Genomic DNA, 21,487 nt, shown 5'->3' on the forward strand with positions numbered 1-21,487 from the left:
ATGAGTAGTGCTATCGTGAGCATTATCACCATAAGCACTGTCACCATGGGCACTGTCATCATGGGCACTGATACCATGGAGACTATCACCGTGAGCACTGTCACCATGAGTAGTGTCACCATTGGCACTTCCACCATGAGCAATGTCACCATGGGCACTGCAACAATGAGCACTGTCTCTAAGAGACATGGGAAATATCTCTGTTTGCACTTTCACCATGAGCACTATCATCATTTTGCCCTGCCACCATGTGAACTAGCACCATGGACACTGTCACCATGGGAACTATCACAGTGAGCACTGTTACCATGGGTACAGTCACCATGGGCACTGCCCCCACGCACAAGTTCATGATGGGCACTGCCCCCATGAGCACTGTCACCATGAGAACTGTCAGAATTGGCACTATCACCATGAGCACTGTCACCATGGGCAGTGTCATCTATTTTCCTGCTACCATGTTCTCTACCACCATGTGCACTCTCACCATGGGCACTACCACTGTGAGGACTGTCACTATGTGTAATGTCACCAAGGGCATTTTCACCATGGGCACTATCACCATGAGAACTGTCACCATGAGAACTGCCACCATGGGCACTTTTCCCATGAGTACTGTCACCATGAGATTTTTCACCATGGGCCCTGTCACTGTGAACACTATCACCATGAGCACTATCACCGTGAGCACTGTCTCCATGGGCACTGTCACCTTAGGCACTGTCACCATGAGCACTGTCACCATAAGCACTGTCACTGTGAGCCTTGTCACCATGGGCACTGTCAACATGGCCACTATCACCTTCAGCACTGTCACTATGGGCATTGTAACCATTGGCACTTTCATCGTGAGCTCTATCACCATGGGCACTATGACTGTGAGCACTGTCACCATGATCACTGTCACCATGGACACTATCACCATAAGCACTGTCAATATGTGTACTGTCAGCGTGGGAACTGTCACCATGGGCACGGCCACCAAGTGCATTATCACCATGGGCACTGTCACCATGAGAACTGCAACCATGGGCACTTTAACCATGGGCACTTTCAACGTGAGAACTATCATAATGGGCACTGTCACTGTGAGCAGTGTCACCATAGGCACTGTCACCGTGAGCAGTGTCACCATGGGAGATGTCACCATGGACACTTTCACTCTGAGCACTGTCACCATGGAACTATAACCATGGGCACTGTCACAGTAGCAACAGTCACCATAAGCACTCTCACCATGAGCAATGTCACCATTGTCACTGTCACCGTGGGCAATGTCTCTGTGGGCATTTTCATCATGGGGACTCTCACCGTGGGTCCTTCCACTGTGAGCACTATCACCATGAGCACTGCTACCGGGAGCACTATCCCCACAATCACTGTCACCATGGGCACTGTCACCATTGGCACTGTCACCATGGGCACTGTCACCATAAGCAGTGATACTGTGGGCACTGTCACCATGCCACTGTGACCATGGGCTCTTTCGCTGTGAGAACTGTCACCTTGCATACTGCAACCATAAGTACTATCAACATGAGCACTTTCACCATAGACATTATCCCCGTGTGAACTGTCAGAATCGGCACTATCACCATGAGCACTATCATCATGGGCACATTCACCATTTTGCACTGCCACCATGTGCACTGTCACCATGGGCACTATCACTGTGAGTACTGTCACCCTGTGTAATATAACCATGGGCACTGTCACCATGGGCACAGCCACCATGTGTACTATCACCATGGTCAGTATCACCATGAGCACTGTCACCATGGTTATTGCCAATGTGGGCACTGTCACCATGGTCACTGCCACCATGGGCACAGCCACCATGGGCACTATCACCGTGAGCACTATCACCATGAGGTCTGTGACCATAGACACTGTCACCATGGACACTATCACTGTGAGCACGGTCACTATGAGCATTGTCATCATGGTTACTGTCACCATAGGCACTGTCACAATGGGTGCTGCCACCATGGGAACTGTCACCATGGGCACTATCACCATGGGCACTGTCACCATGTGCACTGTCACAGTGAGTACTGCCACTTTGAGCACTATCACCATGAGTACTGGTACCGTGAACATTATCACTATTAGCACTTTCACCATGGATACTGTCACCATGGGCACTGTCAACATGACACTTTCACCATGAGCACTGTCACTGTGTGCACTGTCACCATGGGTAATGTCACCATGAGCAGTGTCACCATGAGCAATATCACTGTGAGCATTGTCAGCATGTGCATTGCCACCATGAGCACTGTCACTGTGCGCACTGCCACCATAGGCACTATCACGATGTGCACTGTCACCATTAGAACTGTCACTGTGAGCACTATCACCATGAGCACTGTAACCATGGGCACTATTGCCATGAGCCCTGTCACCATGAGCCCTATCACAGTGAGTACTGTCACCATGGAAACTGTCACCATGAACACTATCATCAAAGTACTGTCATCATGGACACTATCACTGTAAAAACTATCACCATAAGCACTGTCACAATGATCAGTGTCACCATGGGCACTGTCACCATTTTGCACTGCCAACATGGGAACTACCACCATGGGCACTGTCACCATGGGCACTATCACTGTGAGCACTGCCAATGTGTACTGTCTTTATGGGCACTGTCACCATGGACACTATCACCATGGGCACTGCCACCATGAGCAATGTCACCGTGGGCAATGTCACTATGGGCACTGCCACCATGGGCACTATCACCGTGAGCCCTGTCACTATAAGCACTGTCACCATGGGAATTATCACCATGTGCACTGTCACCATGGGCACTCTCACCATTGTGCACTGCTAGCACATGAACTACCACCATGGGCACTTTCACCATGGGCACTCTCACTGTGAGGACTGTCACCATGGGCACTGTCACCATGGGCATGGCCACCATGTGCACTGTCACCAGGGTCACATTCACCATAAGCACTCTCACCATGGGCACTGCCAATGTGGACACTGCCATCATGAGCACTTTCACCATGGAAAATGTCACCATGGACATTGTCACCGTGGGCAGTATCACCGTGTGCACTATCACAATGGACACTATCACCATGAGGACTGTCACCTTGGGCAGTATCACCGTGAACACTATCACCATGAGCACTGTCACCATGGGCACTGTCACCATGGGCATTGTCACCATGAGCACTCTCACCATAGGCACTGGAACTATGGGGACTGTCAACATGAGTACTGTCACCATGGGCACTGTCACTATGAGCACTCTCACCATGGGCACTATCACTGTGAGCACTCCCCCCGTGTACTCTCACTGGGGGCATTGTCACCATGGGCATGGCCACAATGCACACTGTCACCATGGTCAGTCTCACTGTGATCTCTATCACCATGGGTATTGCCAACATAGGCACTGCCATCATAAGCACTTTCACCATGGGCACTATGACCGTGAGCACTATCACCATGGGCATTATCACTGTGATGTCTGTCACCATAGGCACTGTCACCGTGAGAGCTGTCACCATGGACACTATCCCTGTGAGTACTGTTACTATGAGCGTTGTCAACATGGTTACTGTCACCAGGGGCACTGCCACCATGAGCACTGCCATCATAAGCACTGTCACCGTGGGCCCTGTCACAATGGGTGCTGCCACCATGGGAACTGTCATCATGGGCACTATCACCATGGGCACTGTCACCGTGGGCACTGTCACTGTGAGTATTGCCCCTTTGAGCACTATCATTATGAGCACTGCTACAATTATCACCATAAGCACTGTCACCATGGGTACTATCACCATGGGCACTGTCACCATGGGCACTCCCACCAAGGGCACTATCACCTTGAGCACTTTCACCATGAGCACTGTCACCATGTGCACTGACACCATGGGCAATGTCACCATGAGCAATATCACCGTGAGCATTTTCCACATGTGCATTGTCACCATGACCACTGTCACCGTGGGCAGTGTCACCATGAGCATTTCCACCATGGGCATTATCACGCTGTGCACTGCCACCAGGAGCACTGTCACTGTGAGCACTATCACTGTGAGCACTGTCACCATGGGCACCATCACCGTGAGCCCTAACACAGTGAGCACTGTCACCATTGGAACTGTCACCATTAACACTGTCACCAAAGCACTGTCACTATGGGCACTATCACCATGAGCACTGTCACTGTGGTAACTGTCAACATTGTGGCACTCATGTTAATACTGCTCATGTTTGCAGTGCTCTCGGTGATACTGTCAATAGTTTCAGTGCACAGGGTGACAGTGTTTATGGTGATATTGCCCACAGTGGCAGTGCCCACAGTGACAGTGCCCATGGTGATAGTTCCCATGGTGACAGTGCCTGCAGTGATAGTGCCCATAGTGACCATGCCCATGGTCACAGTGCTCATGGTGACAGTGCACATGGTGACAGTACCCATGGTGGCAGTGCCCATGTTGGCAGTGCTCGTGGTTGCAGTGCTCATGGTGTCACTGCCCTTGGTGACAGTGCTCACAGTGATAATGCCCATTGTGACAGTGCATATGGTGGCAGTGCCTATGTTGACACTAACCATGGTGACAGTGATCTCAGTGATACTGCCCATGGTGACAGTGTCTATGTGACAGTGGCCACAGTTTTAGTACACATGGTGGCAGTGCAAAAGGCTGAGAGTGCCCATGGTGACAGTGCTCATGGTGATAGTGCCCATGTTGACACTGAACATGGTGATAGTGACCATGATGACAGTGCTCATGGTGTCAGTTCTCATGGTTTCTGTACCCATGGTGACAGTGTTCACAGTGACAGTGCCCATAGTGGCAGTGCCCACAGTGAGTGTGCTCATGGTGATAGTGTCCATGGTGACAATGACCATAGTGTCAGTGCTAACATTGATAGTGCCCATGTTGACAGTGCTTATGGTGACAGTGCCCATGGCGACTGGGCTCATGGTGACAGTGCTCATGTTGACATTTCTCATGGTGACAATGCTCACGGTGGCAGTGCCCATGGTACCAATGCTCACTGTGGCAGTGCTCAAGGTGATAGTGCTCATGATGACAGTACTCACGGTGATAGTGTCAATGCTTACAGTGCCCATGGAGACAGTGCTCATGGTGACAGTCCTCACAGTGATAGTGCTCACGGTGATATTGCTCACAAGAACAGTGCCCATGGTGACTGTACTCATGGTAACAGTGCTCATGGTGAAAGTGCCCACAGTGACATTGCTCATGTTGACAGTGCTCATGGTGGCAGTTGACAAGGTGATAGTGCCCATGGTTGCAGTGCTCATGGTGATAGTGCTCATGGTGATAGTGCTCAAGGTGGCAGTGCCCATGGTGACAGTACCCATGGTGAGTGCAAATGGTGACAGTGACCGTGGTGGCACTTCCCATGGTGACAATGCACACTGTCCATTGCCCATTGTGACGTTGCCCATGGTGTCAATGCCCATGGTGACAGGGTTCACAGTGACAGTGCCCACAGTGACAATGCACATGATGATAGTGTGTATGGTGACAGTGCACATGGTGGCAGTGGCCATGGTGACAGTGCTCATGGTGATAGAGCACATGGTGAGAGTGCTCACAGTGTCAATGCCCATTGTGACATTATTCATGGTCACAGTGCTTACGGTGAAAGTGCTTACGGTGCTAGTGGTCTTGGTGACAGTGCTCACGGTGAGAATGCCCATGGTGACAGTGCTCGTGGTGAGGATGCTTACGGTGATAGTGCTCACGATGATATTGCTCATGGTGACAGTGCCCACGGTTACAGTTTTTACAGTTATAGTGCACATGGTGACAGTGTCCAGGGTGACAGTGTTCATGGTGACAGTGTCCATGGTGACAGTTCCCATGGTGACACTGCCCTTGGTGACAGTGCTCATGGTGACAGTGCTCACGGTGATAGCTCCCATAGTGGCAGTGCCCATGGACACAGTCCCCATGGTGACAGTGCTTATGTGATACTGCTCACATTGGCAATGCCCGCCATGAAGGTGCCCATAGCTATAGTCCCCATTGTGACAGTGCCCATGGTGACATTGCCCAGGATCACAGTGCCCACGGTGACATGGCTTATGGTGGCAGTGCCCATTGTGACATGGCTCACGGAGGCAGTGCCCATGGTGACACTGCTCATGGTGACAATTCCCATGGTGACAATACTCATGGTTAGAGTGCCCATGGTGACAGTGCCCATTGTGAGAGTGCCCATGGTAACAGTGCTCATGGTGAAATTGCCCATGGTGACCTTGTCCAAGGTGATATTGCCCATGGTGTCAATGCTCATGGTGATAGTGCCCATGGTGACAGTGCCCATTGTGAGAGTGCCCCTGGTGACATTGCTCATGGTGATAGTGCCCAAGGTGACAGTGCCCACAGTGAGAGTACCCAGGGTCACAGTGCCCATGGTGATAGTTCTCATGGTGAAAGTGTCCATGGGGACAATGCGCATGGTGCCAGTGCTGAAGGTGATAATGCTCATGCTGATATTGCTCACGGTGATAGTGCCCATGGTGACAGTGCCGATGGTGACCCTTCCCACAGTGACACTGCCCTTGGTGACAGTGCTCATGGTGACAGTGCCCATGGTGGCAGGGCTCATGGTTACAGTGACCATGGTAACAGCACTCATGGTGACAGTGCACACAGTGGTAGTACACATGGTGACGGTCCACATGGTGACAGTTCTCTCGGTGATAGTGTCCGTGGTGACAGTGCACACCGTGATAGTGCCCATGGTGACACTGCTCATGGTGACAGTGCCCATGGTGACAGTGCTCACAGTTATAGTGCTCACAGTGATATTGCTCACAGTAACACTGCCAATGGTGAGTGTACCCATGGTGACTGTGCTCAGGGTGAAAGGGCCCCTGGTAACGTTGCTAATGGTGACAGTGCTAACGGTGACAGTGCTCATGGTGACATTACTCAAGGTGGCGGTGCCCATGGTGACAGTACCCATGGTGAGAGTGCAAATGGTGACTGTGCCCATGGTGACACTGCTCAAGGTGATAATGCCCATGGTGACAGTGCCCATGGTGGCGTTACCATGGTGACAACACCCACTGTGACAGTGCCCATGGTTACAGCGCATATGGTGATGTTTCCCATGGTGACAGTGCTCACAGTGACAATGCCCATGGTGACAGTGCTCAAGGTGACAGTGCTCATGGTGGCTTGCCCAGGGTGACAGTGCCCATGGTGATAGTTCCCATGGTGACAGTGCCAATGGTGACACTGCTCAAGGTGATAATGCCCATGGTTACAGTACCCATGGTGCCAGTTCTAACAGTGACAATACCCACTGTGGCAGTGCCCATGGTGACAGTGCTCACAGTGATAGTGCCCATGGTGACAGTACTCATGGTGATAGCACCCATGGTGACAGTGCTCATGGTGGCAGTGCCCATGGTGACAGTGCTCATGGTGATAGTTCTCATGGTGGCAGTGCCCATGGTGACAGGGCTCACAGTGGCAGTGCCCATGGTGGCTGTGTCCATCATGACATATCTCACGGTGAGGGTGCCGATGGTGATAGTGCCCATGGTGTCAAGTCTATGGTGATAGTGCCCATAGTAAGAGTGCTCACGGTGAAACTGTCCATGGAGACATTGCCCATGGTGACAGTGCCCGTGGTGATAGTGCCCATGATGACAGTGATCACGATGAAATTTCCCATGGTGAAAATGCCCATGGTGACAGTGCTCAAGGTGATAGTGCCCATGGTGACAGTGCGTATGGTAACAGTGCCCATAGTGACAGTCCCCATGGATACAGTTCTCACAGTGACAGTGCCTATGGTGACAGTGCTCACAGTGACAGTGACCATGGTGATTGTGCGCAAGGTTAAAGTGCAAATGGTGACAGTGTTAACAGTGATAGTGCCTATTGTGATAGCACACTTGGTGGTCGTACACATGGTGACACTGCTCACGGTGATAGTCCCATTGTGACAGTGCCCATGGTGGTAGGGCACATGGTGTCATTGCAAAATGGTGACAATGCCCATGGTGAGGGTACTCATGATGATAGTGCCGATGGTGAGAGTGCTCATGGTGACAGTACTCATGGTGGCAGTGCCCATGGTGACAGTGCTCATGGTGGCTGTGCCCATCGTGATAGTGTCCATGGTCACAGTGCCCATCGTGACAGTACCCATGGTGACAGTGCTTACGGTGATTGTTCCCATGTTGATAGTGCCCATGGTGGTAGTGAACATGGTGGCAGTGCACAGGGTTATATTGCCCATGGTGACAGTGCTCATGGTGACAGTGCTCATTGTTGCAGTACCCATGGTGACAGTGCTCACAGTGGCAGTGCCCATCATGGCTTTGCCCATGGTGACAATGCTTATGGTGAGAGTGCCCAAGGTGACAGGGCTTATGGTGTCATAGCTCATCATGGCAGGGCCCTTTGTGACAGTGCCCATGGTGACAGTGCTTATGTTGATAATGCTCATGGTAGCAGTGTTCATGGTGATACTGCTCATGGTAACAGTACCCATGGTGCTGTGTCCATGGTGACAGTGCTCATAGTGAGAGTGCTCATGGTGATATTGCCCATGGTGACAGTGAGCATAGTGAGAGTTCTCACGGTGACTGTGCTTATGGAGACAGTGCTCATGGTGACAGTGCCCATGGTGACACTGCCCTTGGTGACAGTGCTCACAGTGACAGTGCCCATGGTAATAGTGCTCACTGTCATAGGGCCCATGGTGACAGTCCTCATGGTGATAGTGCTCACGGTTAAGTGACCATGGTGAAAGTGCCCATGGTGACAGTGCCCATGGTGAAATTGCTCATGATGGCAGTGCACATTTTGGCAGTGCCTATGGTGACGCTGCTTACGGTGATAGTGCCCATGGTGGCAGTGCCCATAGTGACATTGCCCATGGTGACAATGCTCCCGGTGATAGTGCTCATGATGATAGTGCCCATTGTGGCAGTGTCCATGGTTGAAGTGCCCATGGAGACTGTTCTCACAGTGGAAGTGCCCATGGTGGCAATGCCCATGGTGACAGCGCACATGGTGACATTGCCCATGGTGACCCTGCTCAAGGTGATAATGCCCATGGTGACAGTGCCCATAGTGGCTGTACCCATGGTGACAATGCCTATGGTGGCAGTACTGATGGTGGCAGTGCTCTGGGTGATAGTGCCCATGGTGACAATTTCTACAGTGACAGTGCCCATGGTGGTAGTGCAAATGGTGGCAGTGAAAAATGCTGACAGTGCCCATGGTGACAGTGCACATGGTGATAGTGTCCATGGTGACTGTGCTCATGGTGTCAGTGCTCATATTTGCAGTAACCATGTTGACAGTGCTCACACTGACAGTGCCCATGGTGACAGTGCCGATGGTGACAGAGCTCATGGTTATCGTGCTCACGGGGATATTCATGGTATCAGTGCCCATGGTGACTGTACCCATGGTGACAGTGCTCATGGTGAAAGTGTTCCTGGGGTTCAGCTTTGGATTTGGCCCCACCTCTGCATGTAGGTCACCTGAGGGTGTCTGTTCTTTGCTCAGACAGGATGGGGTTAAAGGAGCCACTGATTAGGGGGCTCTGGCTCACTCAGGCCGGGGGGAATGAAGGGTATGGATACGGGGTGAGCCTGCAGCAGCAGAGTCCGGCATGATATTGCACCAGCCGTAGGCACACCATGGGTTCTCCTGGGGAAGTTGTCCCTTGATCATGGGACCCTGGCAGTGGCAGGCTGCAGAAGCTCCTGGGAGGGGAGGTGGGGATAGTGACCTGTGCTCACACACAGGTTTCTTGGTGGTTGCAGCAGCAGCCTTAGCATCTCATGCCCGTCTCTGTGGTCCTCCCTGATAGCCATGGCTCAGGCCCGTCTCTGGAGCTCCTTTAAGTGGTGCTCATTATCACCTCTCGTCACGCACCAGGAAACAAAGAGGCAAGAAAGAGTCTCTTTTCCCAGACTCCCTCCCGGCTAGCTGTGGCACACTAATACCTTCAGGCTATGTTCATGCCACCAACACCAGTCCTCTCCCTGCTATCTAAGCTCAGAAGCCCAAACCTCAGCTCCCAGCCCCCGCCCACCCTGGTGGGTGAGCAGACAAGCCTCTGGGACTGGTGAGTACTGGTAGGCACCGATCCTCTTTGTGGAAATCTCTCCACTTTGCCACCCACGCCCCAGTGGCTATGCTCCCTTCCATGGCCCTGAAGCTTCCCCACTCTGCCACCCATAGTCTCTGCCCACGAAGGGGCTTCTAGTGTGTGGAAACCTTTCCTCCTTCACAGCTCCCTCTCACTGGTTCAGGTCCCATCCCTATTCTTCTGTCTCTGTTGTTTCTTTCTTCTTTTGCCCTACCCAGGTATGTGGGGGAGGTTCTTCTCTCTTGGGAGGTCTGAGGACTTCTGCCAGCATTCAGTGTGTGTTCTATAGGAACAATTCCAAGTGTAGATGTATTTCTGATGTATCTGTGGGGAGGAAGGTGATCTCCCCTTCCTACTCTTACACCATCTTCTCCTGTCTCAATTTCTAATGTCTGAAAGTACCTTACATACACTGTTAGTAATCTTCACAACCATTTGAGCTGGGTAAACTCAATCAGGATGGTCAGAATTATTGAATGAATGAATGAATGAGTAAAACGTTCAGTAGCTTTAACGTATCTGGGACAGTCATAGTCTAACCAAGTTTCAATCCATAAGCATTTATTTACAATTCTGAAAACTTCCACATAATTACAAACGGGACAATAGTAGTAAATTACTATTTGTATAAAGAAAAGATACAAGTTAGCACAACATAGTTTACCAACTTTCAAATAGGCACATTCAATTTGGTGCTAAGTCATAAAATATTCTTCTGCAAATTATGAAAAATATCCAATAAGCATGTAATGGCCAAAAAGTACAAATGATACAAATATCTATAGATATGACAATGTACAGCTTGTGATATAAATCTATCAGAAACTAGAAAATCTATGTAGGTCTTATAGTTCCAGCTTGCTAAAAGATACAGGCTTTGGGTGGGAACACAAAAAATCCAGACCTGGCCATAACAGGGTTTCCAGAAAGTATGGGAACTAGCAAAGCATAGGCCTCTGGATGGCAGTGAGTCCAACATGAGATAAAACAGTGCCTTAATGGATATGTTGTATGCTGGGATGGAAAATATAGGAGCAAGGGATATTTGGAGAATCAGACAACTAAGTATTTGACACTAACTAAATCTACCAGTATCCGATAGGCCCTCAGGTACCATGCAAGAGTTTGACGGATTCCAGTATTTAATTAAATCACAATGTGACAATGGGAAGAATTAAAGAGAGCCTCAGGGATAGATGAACTGGGTATGTTGCACCAAGACATGTCTCAGTTAACCTGATGGGTTCAAAATGCAGGAAGTGGGTATACGGGAGAAGACAATACCCTAACTCTAACAATAAAGGTGTAGGTCAGAGTAGGGCTTCATGTTCCTAAGTGTTGAAATAGAGCTCTTTAATTTCTTCCTCCCACATGTAAGATTCTTTTAGAGGTTAAGGTGATGCTGAGCCTGCAAGCTAAAGTTAAATGGCTGGAACTAGGGAGAGAAAATAAGTTACATATCCTTGGAACCAGGAAAATCCTAACTAAGGGTTTACCTAAATAGAAGTGAAGTTGGAACAGAATATTTTAATATGTAAACATTTTACTGATACCAAAATTTGTCTTACCACACTTCCCCCAATCTCTCACCAACTACTCTAACCTGCAGTAGTTATGGGTCCCTTGATTTCCATGGAAATATAGAGAAAAGAGACATTGATCTGGCTTACAGGTATTTAGTAAGTTGTTAGCCTCACATCACATATTAGTATCATGTAAGTAGGCCATCTGAAGTAGGAAGCTTAGGGGAAAAACCTTGAAAAAAAACTTAAAATCTTAAGCCACATCTGTATACTATAACACCTTTCACAATTTCTTCTCAAATAAGCATCATCCCCATCAGTGAAAAAACTCATATCACATAATAGGAGAAACAGCCTAAAAATTAAATGTGTGTTTTTGGAGGTCCCATCTATGGGATATCTTCCTGGTACTAGAAAACGCTCAGAAAGTTCAATCTTTGCACCCCTCCCTGAAAGCTTACCACCAAGGAAAATGACTAGATCCATAGATTTCCTTCCTCAAACCAGCTTACCTCACATATAAATCATTAGCAACTCATCCCTTACTCACATTATCACAGTCACAAGAGTGGTTAGGGAGAAAAGCACTAACCAGGGGAATTTAAACAGAGGCAATCAAGGCCAAGTTGGCTAGAGGGCAGATATGGGCTCCTTACACTGGGATGCATAATGCGTCTCACAGCAATGCCTTTTTCACAAACCCTTTTTAAAATTTCTCCACAAAATCCAACAGGTCTAATTCGTTTATGATCCTCAAGATAAAAAATCATCAAGAGAAAAACAAGCAATATGTCTTACAATGTTGGAGTTCTTAAAAATGTGACAAGGAAATAACCATGTAGACAAAACCAGAGCATTTAAAAAAATCTGTATTCTACAAACATACCAGTAAATGCTATAAATAAGGTAATATGACATAAAACAAAATGAGAAATATATGTAAGACTGTTCCCTTTAGTGTACAGAATTCATGGCAGTTGCTGCAGTACCGAGCTACTTATATCTATGACTGTCTGTTCTGGTAATACAAAATGAGGACAAAGTGTGTCAACTTGTTTCCCACAGAAACCAAAAAATCTACATGAATCACTTTTCTCCTGTGCCCTTTCACCTTATCTGCTCCCAGTTCTCCAGGAAATGTCCTCCTCCTTCTCTAATTATTCTCCTCTTCATTTTGCTAGGCCTTGCACCCAAGCATGCAAGACAGAGAATCCTAGAGGTCCAAGATTCTAGTTATTTGTAAGGGGGAGGAGATTACAGTAACTGCCACACTGTATATACTTCTGTGCAAAGAAAAAGAGACAGTATTCGAAATGTCTCTAACATATAAAAAAGCTGGATGGCAGGATACCTTTGTGGCCCAAGGAACCAGAACTACCAAATTATGGGGAAACAGTTGCAACCAAAGGCTGAAAGAGGAAAGGTCTGCAACCAGCTCTGTCTCCTAGTTCTCTGGTATTTGCTTCCAATGGGCAGAGTCTATTATGTGAAGCATCAAGCACTGAAAAGAAGACTCCTGCTGCTGGAAGTTGAGATCAAGTAACATCCATGAGGGTAAGAATGCAAGATCAAGGTTTGTCCTAGACACAATGCCCATAAGGGAAAAAATTGAAAAAAAAGAAAGCAGAAGAGAAATGTAACTCCAACCTGACCCAGCCTAGCCCAGCCAAAGGAAGGTAGGAGTCAAGGAGATGAAACTGAAGGAGAAGAGCCTTGGACCAGAACATTCTCCACAAGTTACACGCAACAAACTTCACCCTACTGTTTAACCAAGTTACAAAAAGAGTTTCTTAATCCCTACTTTTGCTCCTTAAAAGCTGCTATAAGTTCACTGATTAGACAGACATGATTTCAGAACAACTGTAAAAGTTCAAACTAGATGGATCTTGCCTTCCTAAGGATATTAATTAAATAAGATATATATAGCTCTAAGTATATGATACATAAAATATAATACTCTGTAGAATATTAGTAACTGTTAGTAAATTATATTAATGAACGTCTGTAAGATATGTTGCAATGATTTCCTTAATGTAAGAGCCTCAGGGAGGTAAATCTGTCTTCTAGGATTTCCTCCCCAGAGCTCAGAAATTTAGGTGTTGTTTTAGCTCTCCTACACTCTCTCCACCCATACCTGCCTTGCTGTTGGGAATAGGACCTCCCTATTGGCTATCTCATATATTTAAGCTGCCTGCTTTTGGACATCATTCTGCTACCAAACCCACTACCAGTTGGTAGAGTCTTTGGGTTTCCGTGGAGTTGTTTGTAAATAAATTTGCATCATCACAAGTGACCAGTGACCAGTGACCAGTAAACAGTGACCTTTGTACTGGACACATGCTCCGTTCAGCTGAAGCCACTCAGTCATCCTCTGGTGTTGTCTCCTCATCCCTTGTATATGCAGCTGATGCTTCCTCTTCTTCTCTGACCACGTCAGGTAAGAAAAGAAACTTTTTAAAGATTTTCATTACATTTATTTTGCCCCTAAATTTACTAGTAGATTCAAAATAGCATGGAATAATGAGGGAACGTATTGAACTAGAAGTCTGGAGACCTAATTTCAGTTTTGATTTTGGCGTTTACAAACTGTCTGACTTTGGACAAATCATTGACTCTCTCACAAAGCCTGATTTTCTTCTTATCTGTTACGTTAGGATAATACATTGGTTGACCACACTGATCCCTTCTTTTCTAATATTGTGCCTTAAAGTGTACCCATGTAGAAAATGAAATCAGAGACTTCTCAAGAGTGTTTCAACAGAAACACAGAAAAGCCAGGTGACATAGAAAACTAGCAATATATACCAAGAGGTTTCATCTCTAATGGTCTCCCTCCACTAATATTTCGACTAGTTGAAAAGAGAAAATAGGGAGAGAGAAGGGAGAGTACTAAGCTATTGGGAGGCACAGAGTCAAATGTAAGGACGTTTAGGATAGTTTGCATCAGCACAGGCCAACAGGAACCAAGAGATAGGAAAAAATATAAGAATGAAAAGGGAAAGCATAGAGGAGCTCTCAAGAAAAACATAGTTTGCAATGGAATGTTGATGGGAACCAAAGATTTTAAATTAAAGCAGAAACAGCATAGAGTGAATTCTGGTCAGAGCAGGGCAAAACAAAGTTGATTGTAGCAAATCCTTATTTTCACAGACTAAGAGGAAAGTAAGGACAGAAGAGTGTATCACCAGGAAAGGCAGCTTACCAGAAAAGTGATACTCAGTTTTTTTCTTTTATTACCTCTCTGAATACAGTTGGCAGTTGACAGTTTTGAATATAAACATTTTAGAAATATGTTCTAGAAATGATGCTTCCTATATACAAGAAAACAAAGTGTTTATCTAGGGGTCTGCTTTTCAAAATTTTATTCTTTCTAATTTTTAAACTATGTAGACGTTTTACCAATTAAAAATTTTAAACAATATCTTCGAAACTGAATCAGACTTTGGACAAATCATTGACTCTTTGTGGACATATTACATAACGAAATATGTGGACAAATCATTTCCTTTGTGTGATATGTACGTTCTAAGGCAAGGTTGCTTTTCATTTTTACAGTTCTTTCCTTCCTAACACAGACAGCACATTGATCAACAGCCATCATTCGTTTTTAGATCTTAGCTACCTAAGAAGAAAAAGAAAATGTCAAGCCCCACAGCTCTAATTCCAAATTGAGGGAATATGCTGGCCGTCCAGTGGTTAGGACTCGGTGCTTTCACTGCCAGGGTCACGTGGCATGGCAAAAAAAAAAATCCACATTATCTAAAACAATATTGTACAGTTCCTTGGATTCTCTTACATTTGAAAATCTTTTTTAATTGGCTTCTAGTGATGATGTTTTTTTTAGGTTTGGGATGTGATCTTCTTGGATGTTGAAGATGATTATAAACTAAGTTCTAAGATAAATACAAAAACCTTCTGGATACTTTTTAAGCTTCCTTTCTCCTTATTATATATTTCTATTCTTTGAAATATATATTTCTACCAGGTTTAATACCTGTTACTTGCTGGGTAAAAATATGAATGAGCACAATAATGAAATTCTTTTACACTTATTATTTTGCTGTCTGCTTTGTACCAGTTTTCATTGAAATACTTGTCTACGTATATTGAGGCTATCTATACATTCACATTGATTGCATTTTTTTTCTTGTTATGCATTTTTACTGATATATCTTCTCTGTCTGTATGTATTAGGTAGGAATTCATTCAAAATCACCTTCTATCCAGGTTTTTCGTTAATAGTATTCACTGAAATAGAGTGGACAAAATTCACTTTCATAATATTGCACGTATGGTACAGAATGCCATTTGTTAGTAAATTCATTATGCTTTGATACTTGCCACAAACCCCAGTTTTCATTAATAACTATGTATTTCTTTTTCGTTATGTAATATGTTTTTCATGATTTTTCTTTGTCTTTCTAGAACTTATTGTATCTTCCTCCATATAAATAATACACAATATATCAGTTTATTCATGTATTAATTATTACTGCTATTTTTATTGGTGGTGGTGTTATAACCACTTGACAGATGAGTAATCTGAAGAAAGCAGATAACATTTTTCTTTCCAAAAGCACTTAAGAAATTCACTTTCAGGTAATCATTTTGCGGTAGGATGAGAAACCAGGCTTGAAGAGGGTAAAAATGACTCTTTAAATTTACCAGTTGGACTGAGCTATATGTGAACTCTAGGTAATAGCGTGGGAACTGCACAAGCAAAGTGAGACACTGAAAGTTACAATGGTAATAGCCGTACTGTTTTCTAATGGACAAAAAAAAAATGCCTATATTATAAAGTTCTGTTTCTCCTGCTTTCTGGCAGTATCATGCTCAGAGTAGCGTCCTGGCAAGGAAGTCAGGATACTTAGGTTGTGAAACCTGGTAAGGATACTAACGTAATGAGAGAACTTGAACAAGTCAACCCGACCTCTCTGAGCCTCAGTTTCCTTCCTCATGAAATGAGACTGTGAAAATAGAAGTTCTCTAAGGACCTCCTAGTTCTAAAATGCTTCCAGTCTAGGAAACAGTAGAGAAGTCAATACTAGTGTAGGCTGAAGGGAAAGATAGGGCAGGGAGAAGGTTGCTTCCAACCTAGAGAACAATGTCTGAACTATACCACTTGGGTCTTCTGCCCATCTGTGCCCAACATGGGAGCACAGGCAGTTAATACAGAAGAGTGTAAAACTGCTCAGTCCTTACAACCATCATAACGGTCTGATTTTTGGTTTCTCAGTAAGTATTGACATTAGAGGTGTCCTGATAGCAAGAACCTTAAGAAAATGTTGTTCCTCAAACATAGTGAGAATTTATCAATCTCCCTGATTTTTTCATTACCCTCTTGTTCTTACAGAAAATTTTCAAAATCCATCTGTACTTGGAACTCTAAATTCTCTGCAGCACTCTCTTCCTATGGTGAGCAATGCAACTTCCCTAACAGGAAGTGTCTGCAACTTCTCCAGGGTCTCTTCTCCTGCCGTCATTTTGGCATCAGCTAGGACTACCTCTTTCAGGACACTCATGGGTAATGCCGACCTTCACCAACATTCTAGCACAACTATGTAATCTGGAGTTGCTGACCAGAGCCATATCTCCACTTCAGCTGCTTCCTATCCAGGCGTTCTTGAGTGGGACATCACAGGAAGCATTGAAAAGAATTCTTCTTCACTCGGAGACTTTACTCTGGCAGTCACTGACCAGCACACAGCTGCTTGCTCCATGTTTATGGCAGTCCAGTATGATAAAACTTCAGACACCAATATCATGGTCCCTCTATATCCATTACTTTCTGCAGCCTTCCTCAGGGAACACCATCTCAAATTCCAAACCAGGGACACAGACTGTAACTTCCTTACCAGGAAGGAAGGCAAGTATATGACTATAACCAAGGCACATTAGGGTCTTTACTGTATGGAGAAGTTGGCTCCTTCCTGCAATCCTATGGCTCTGTGTCATTCACACGAAGTAGGGCCTCTGTTCAACCAGAAATGGTAATGGTACTAAAGGAGAGTCAGCCCACAAATATCCTACTGCCAGCTTCCAGCTCTGGAATCTACTACCCTGTGTCTGCTCAACCCATCACAGAAACAACTTTTCAAGGTGAGTACAAACATCAAGAAAGTTGAACAATGAGGTCAGCATTCAAAAATGGGGTCAAATCTACAGCTGGGATGTGGTGTATAGACAGGTAGAATTTAGATCCTGAGCCTTTAATAACTACTACCTTCGCTCAGGGCTCTCTGGTTTTAGACTCTATATAACAACACCTGGGGCTTCTCTGGTGGTGCAGTGCTTAAGAATCCGCCTGACAATGCAGGGGACACGGGTTCGAGCCCTGGTCTGGGAAGATCCCACAGGCCGTGGAGCAACTAAGCCCATGTGCCACAACTACTGCGCCTGCATTCTAGAGCCCGTGAGCCACAACTACTGAAGCCCACATGCCTAGAGCCCAGGCTCCACAAAAAGAGAAGCCACCACAATGAGAAGCCCACACACTGCAACCAAGAGAAACCCCCACTAGCTGCAATGAGAGAAAGCCTGTGCACAGCAATTAACACCCAGTGCAGCCAAAAAAATACATACATAAAATAAATTAGTTCAAAAAATAAATTAAAAGAGAAGAACACCTAACGCAGGTGGGAAGGTGGGACGGACACTGCAAAGGTCATCTATGCTACAGGTACAAGAACCCCGAGAACATACCAATAGGTACCACATTTTTCACTGCTGTATCCGATCATTCCCCCTGTACTACCACACTGTATCACTCCCTTCCCTAATCTACTGCTAGAGTCACTTTGGAAGGTGTTTCAGAACTCTTGGTATAATAGTGCCAGTTTAACTGTCCTCACTTCCTTGTTTTACACTAGGATTTAAGACCATGTCATCCGATATCCTGTCCAGAGCAAGCAGGCTAATATTTTGTCTTTGTTTATATATTTCATCAGGAAGGGCTCTACTCCCTCTCTTAGTTCATGGTATGAAGTATTCTTAGCCTGTCAGGAAAATGGGGAGAATTGAAAGGACTCTATATGAGGATGCTAGGCATTATAAAACATTTCATTTTTAAAAAATGAGACATTTTTTATTTGACTTATAACAATTCTATGAAATACAAAGAAAGCCAAGACTCAGTGACATGAAATAATCACCAGTAAGAATTACAACAGTCACCATTTATCTTATAGGATAGGTACATGATTGCTGTGTTGGTGTTTAGGTGGAGCATCTCACTTACGAGGGACTGACTTCTTCCTTGATTCCTTTGTAGGGATGGAGACTTCCCTGGTGATGAAAAACTCCCTGGGATTGCAACCTCCAAGCCAGACATCTTGTGTGACACAAACTCAAGAACTCTGCAAGTCCTGCAGGAGCAGAAATATTCAGATACTTGAGAGTAACCACCACCTGAACTTGGGGACATTTCAGGGACAGCTCCAGTCCAGAATGTCAGTAGTCTCCTGGCCCTGCCTCCAGCTCCAAACCAGAGTGAAGTAGATAGTAAGAACTTGGAGAATATTAATATCAAGCTTTCAAAGCTTCTGGATGCCTACCAGATCCCAAGAGAAAACCAAGAGCCTCCACTACTCCCTTTAGAAATCCTTGATATTCACCAGCTCCTGGCCTGCACTGATCCCCTCAGCAAAGAGAAGCAGCCTGGCTCTGAAGATGCTGATCTGGAAAAGAACAGCCTGAGTCTTGAGGACCTAGGGACACTTGAAAATGGGATGGAATCTAGCAGTGGTTTAGCAGACATTACTACACTAGCGGAAGATATTCACCTTCCCCAACTCTTTAATTCTTTGAAAGATCTTGATCAATCCAAAGGTGCAAACGTGATCAAAGCCAAGACAACAGAGCCATTAAGGTGAATCAGGTGCAGGAAAAGCCAAGTGTCATAAAGGTTCCCTCTGATCAACACAGGAAGAACAAACACAAAGCCTCTGAGCCTATCAGTGGTGCTCCCAATGCCAGAATCCAGCCAGAGAATTCAGGGTGCCTGTTAGGGGAAGAAGTGGTTCTATGCAATGCTGCAGTCAGTGACTGGACTCCTGTGAACACGGCCAAGGATTCTAAAGGCAAACCTCAGAAAGCTGCATCCAGAAAGATCAGCAAAACGAAAAGCCATTGGTAGGAAAATACCAAAAGGACCAGAGGAAGAAAGAAGGCTGAAGGGAATATAAGCAGTCAGGGAACAAAGTCAAGGCAGAAGGGAAGCCAACACTTCCCCAGACGAAGCGAAAGGAACACCAAACTTAGCTTACCCAAGAGAACATTAAAAAGCCTCGAACCTCCCTAGGCATGCACATGCTGGAGTCTGTGAAGGTTTTTCATGCACTGGGGAAGAAGAATGATAAGAAAACTGGGCTTGCTTCCTGTCAGGTATTGGGAAATTCAAGCAACACTAAACACCCACAGTCACACCCAGCTATCCAGCCATGGCGGCATATCCCACGTGAGGGTAAGAGTTCTGAGAAAACTGAAATTAAAGCCCAGAAACCAGACAGTAGTGCTGAAAAAGAGTGTCCATCTCCATCCCAGTATGAGCTGCCTCCTCCTGGGAAGGTCAAGTTGATACCTCTGCCTTTTTCTGCCTGGGAAAAGCCTCAAGCTTGACCTGCTCTTCAGTGACCACAGTCTCTAGCCTCACATCGCCCTGCTGTTGCTGACCATGCCCAGTCTGCTTCTACTAACTCAGCTCAACCTGCCGCAGTCAGTTCATCCCAGCTAGCTCCTGCCTCTTTACCATGTCCTGCCAAACCAGCTCAGCCAATTGTGACCAACCCAACCCAACCGCATTGGACTGACCATACCCAGCCTATTGTCTCTCAGTCTGCCACTCCCAGGCCTGCACCCTACAAAACTTCACCTTGCGGGAGCCTGTTCCCCCTGCTGAGACTAAGCGCTAGTCCCCACCCAAGGTCCAAACCCCATTTCTACTCCAAGACTTCAGCAAGCAATGAATTCCATGGAGGGAACACAATGTCCCTGAGCCAGTAATGTCAAAGCCCATCGAACAAGAGCAGAAGCCAGAGCAGGAGGCCATGAAGAGGTGGGCCCAACAAGAATGTGAGAATGCTGCCAAACACAACTCTTTGGGGAAACTGCAATTTTTCATTGAGAGGGGAAAAGAAATGGAAATTGCTGACTACTACAGATATTTAAAGTAACAGCTGCTAGGATTGTTAGTGCCACCTTGGGTATCACCTGTTCTTCCAAATATAGATAATATAGGTATAAATTTCTCCTTTTATTTTGATACATTTTAAAACAATAAAATTTAATAAATATAATAGAATTAATAGGTAAGTAATAAAACTTTTGAATTTTGAGATGTTGCTAACTGTGACGTGATTTTTTTTGTTTTCTTTTGTTTTTGATGGGGTTGGAATCAAAGTCTGCATGAGATAGGAAGGACTGAAAGTTGGATGCGAGAATGAAGGAAAGGGATAAAAACTGAGGAAACAGGAAGGAATGTGGCCCAGGGCTAGGAAGGCCAAAAGAGATTTATGGATTTATGAAAGGAAGCAGGAATTAGGATGAAATGGCAGAAGGAAAAAGCAGTGTCAGAGGTCAGGGTTGAAAGAAGAAAATTTGAGTAGAGTTGAAGATGACGGAAGATGAGTCTTGGTTTAGTAGGAGAAATAGAAAACGTCTCTTGGGGAGGTTGGCCTTATGTCTCACAACCACCAGATAGGTATTTAAGAAACCAAGAGGTTCAGGACACATCTCTGAAAGGTTTGAGTTGCCTTATTCAGGTGTGATTATAGTGGGAGAATAGGGAAATCCCCCAGAGAGGGAGCTAGGGCTCAGAGTTATCCTAGGGG

General features: G+C 45.9%; 3 protein-coding genes and 1 pseudogene across 3 annotated transcripts; 2 read left to right on the forward strand and 2 right to left on the reverse strand.

Annotated features, from left to right (window-relative positions):
* Positions 1–263: 263 nt before the first annotated feature.
* On the forward strand, positions 264–1,190 carry LOC136132539 (uncharacterized). The gene has a single exon (XM_065889445.1). The coding sequence runs from the start codon at positions 264–266 to the stop codon at positions 1,188–1,190; it is 927 nt and encodes a 308-aa protein (XP_065745517.1).
* A 3,458-nt stretch (positions 1,191–4,648) lies between these two features.
* Positions 4,649–5,962, reverse strand: LOC136132540 (mucin-22-like). Its single transcript, XM_065889446.1, has one exon. It carries the CDS (start codon positions 5,960–5,962, stop codon positions 4,649–4,651), a length of 1,314 nt encoding a protein of 437 aa, XP_065745518.1.
* Positions 5,963–5,973: 11 nt separating this feature from the next.
* LOC136132541 (uncharacterized) lies at positions 5,974–7,056 on the reverse strand. Its single transcript, XM_065889448.1, has one exon. It carries the CDS (start codon positions 7,054–7,056, stop codon positions 5,974–5,976), a length of 1,083 nt encoding a protein of 360 aa, XP_065745520.1.
* Positions 7,057–11,333: 4,277 nt separating this feature from the next.
* On the forward strand, positions 11,334–20,830 carry LOC136132542 (uncharacterized protein C2orf78-like; annotated as a pseudogene).
* The last annotated feature ends 657 nt before the right edge of the window (positions 20,831–21,487 follow it).

Source organism: Phocoena phocoena, chromosome 13, assembly GCF_963924675.1.
Source record: "Phocoena phocoena chromosome 13, mPhoPho1.1, whole genome shotgun sequence".
NCBI classification, from domain to species: domain Eukaryota; kingdom Metazoa; phylum Chordata; class Mammalia; order Artiodactyla; family Phocoenidae; genus Phocoena; species Phocoena phocoena.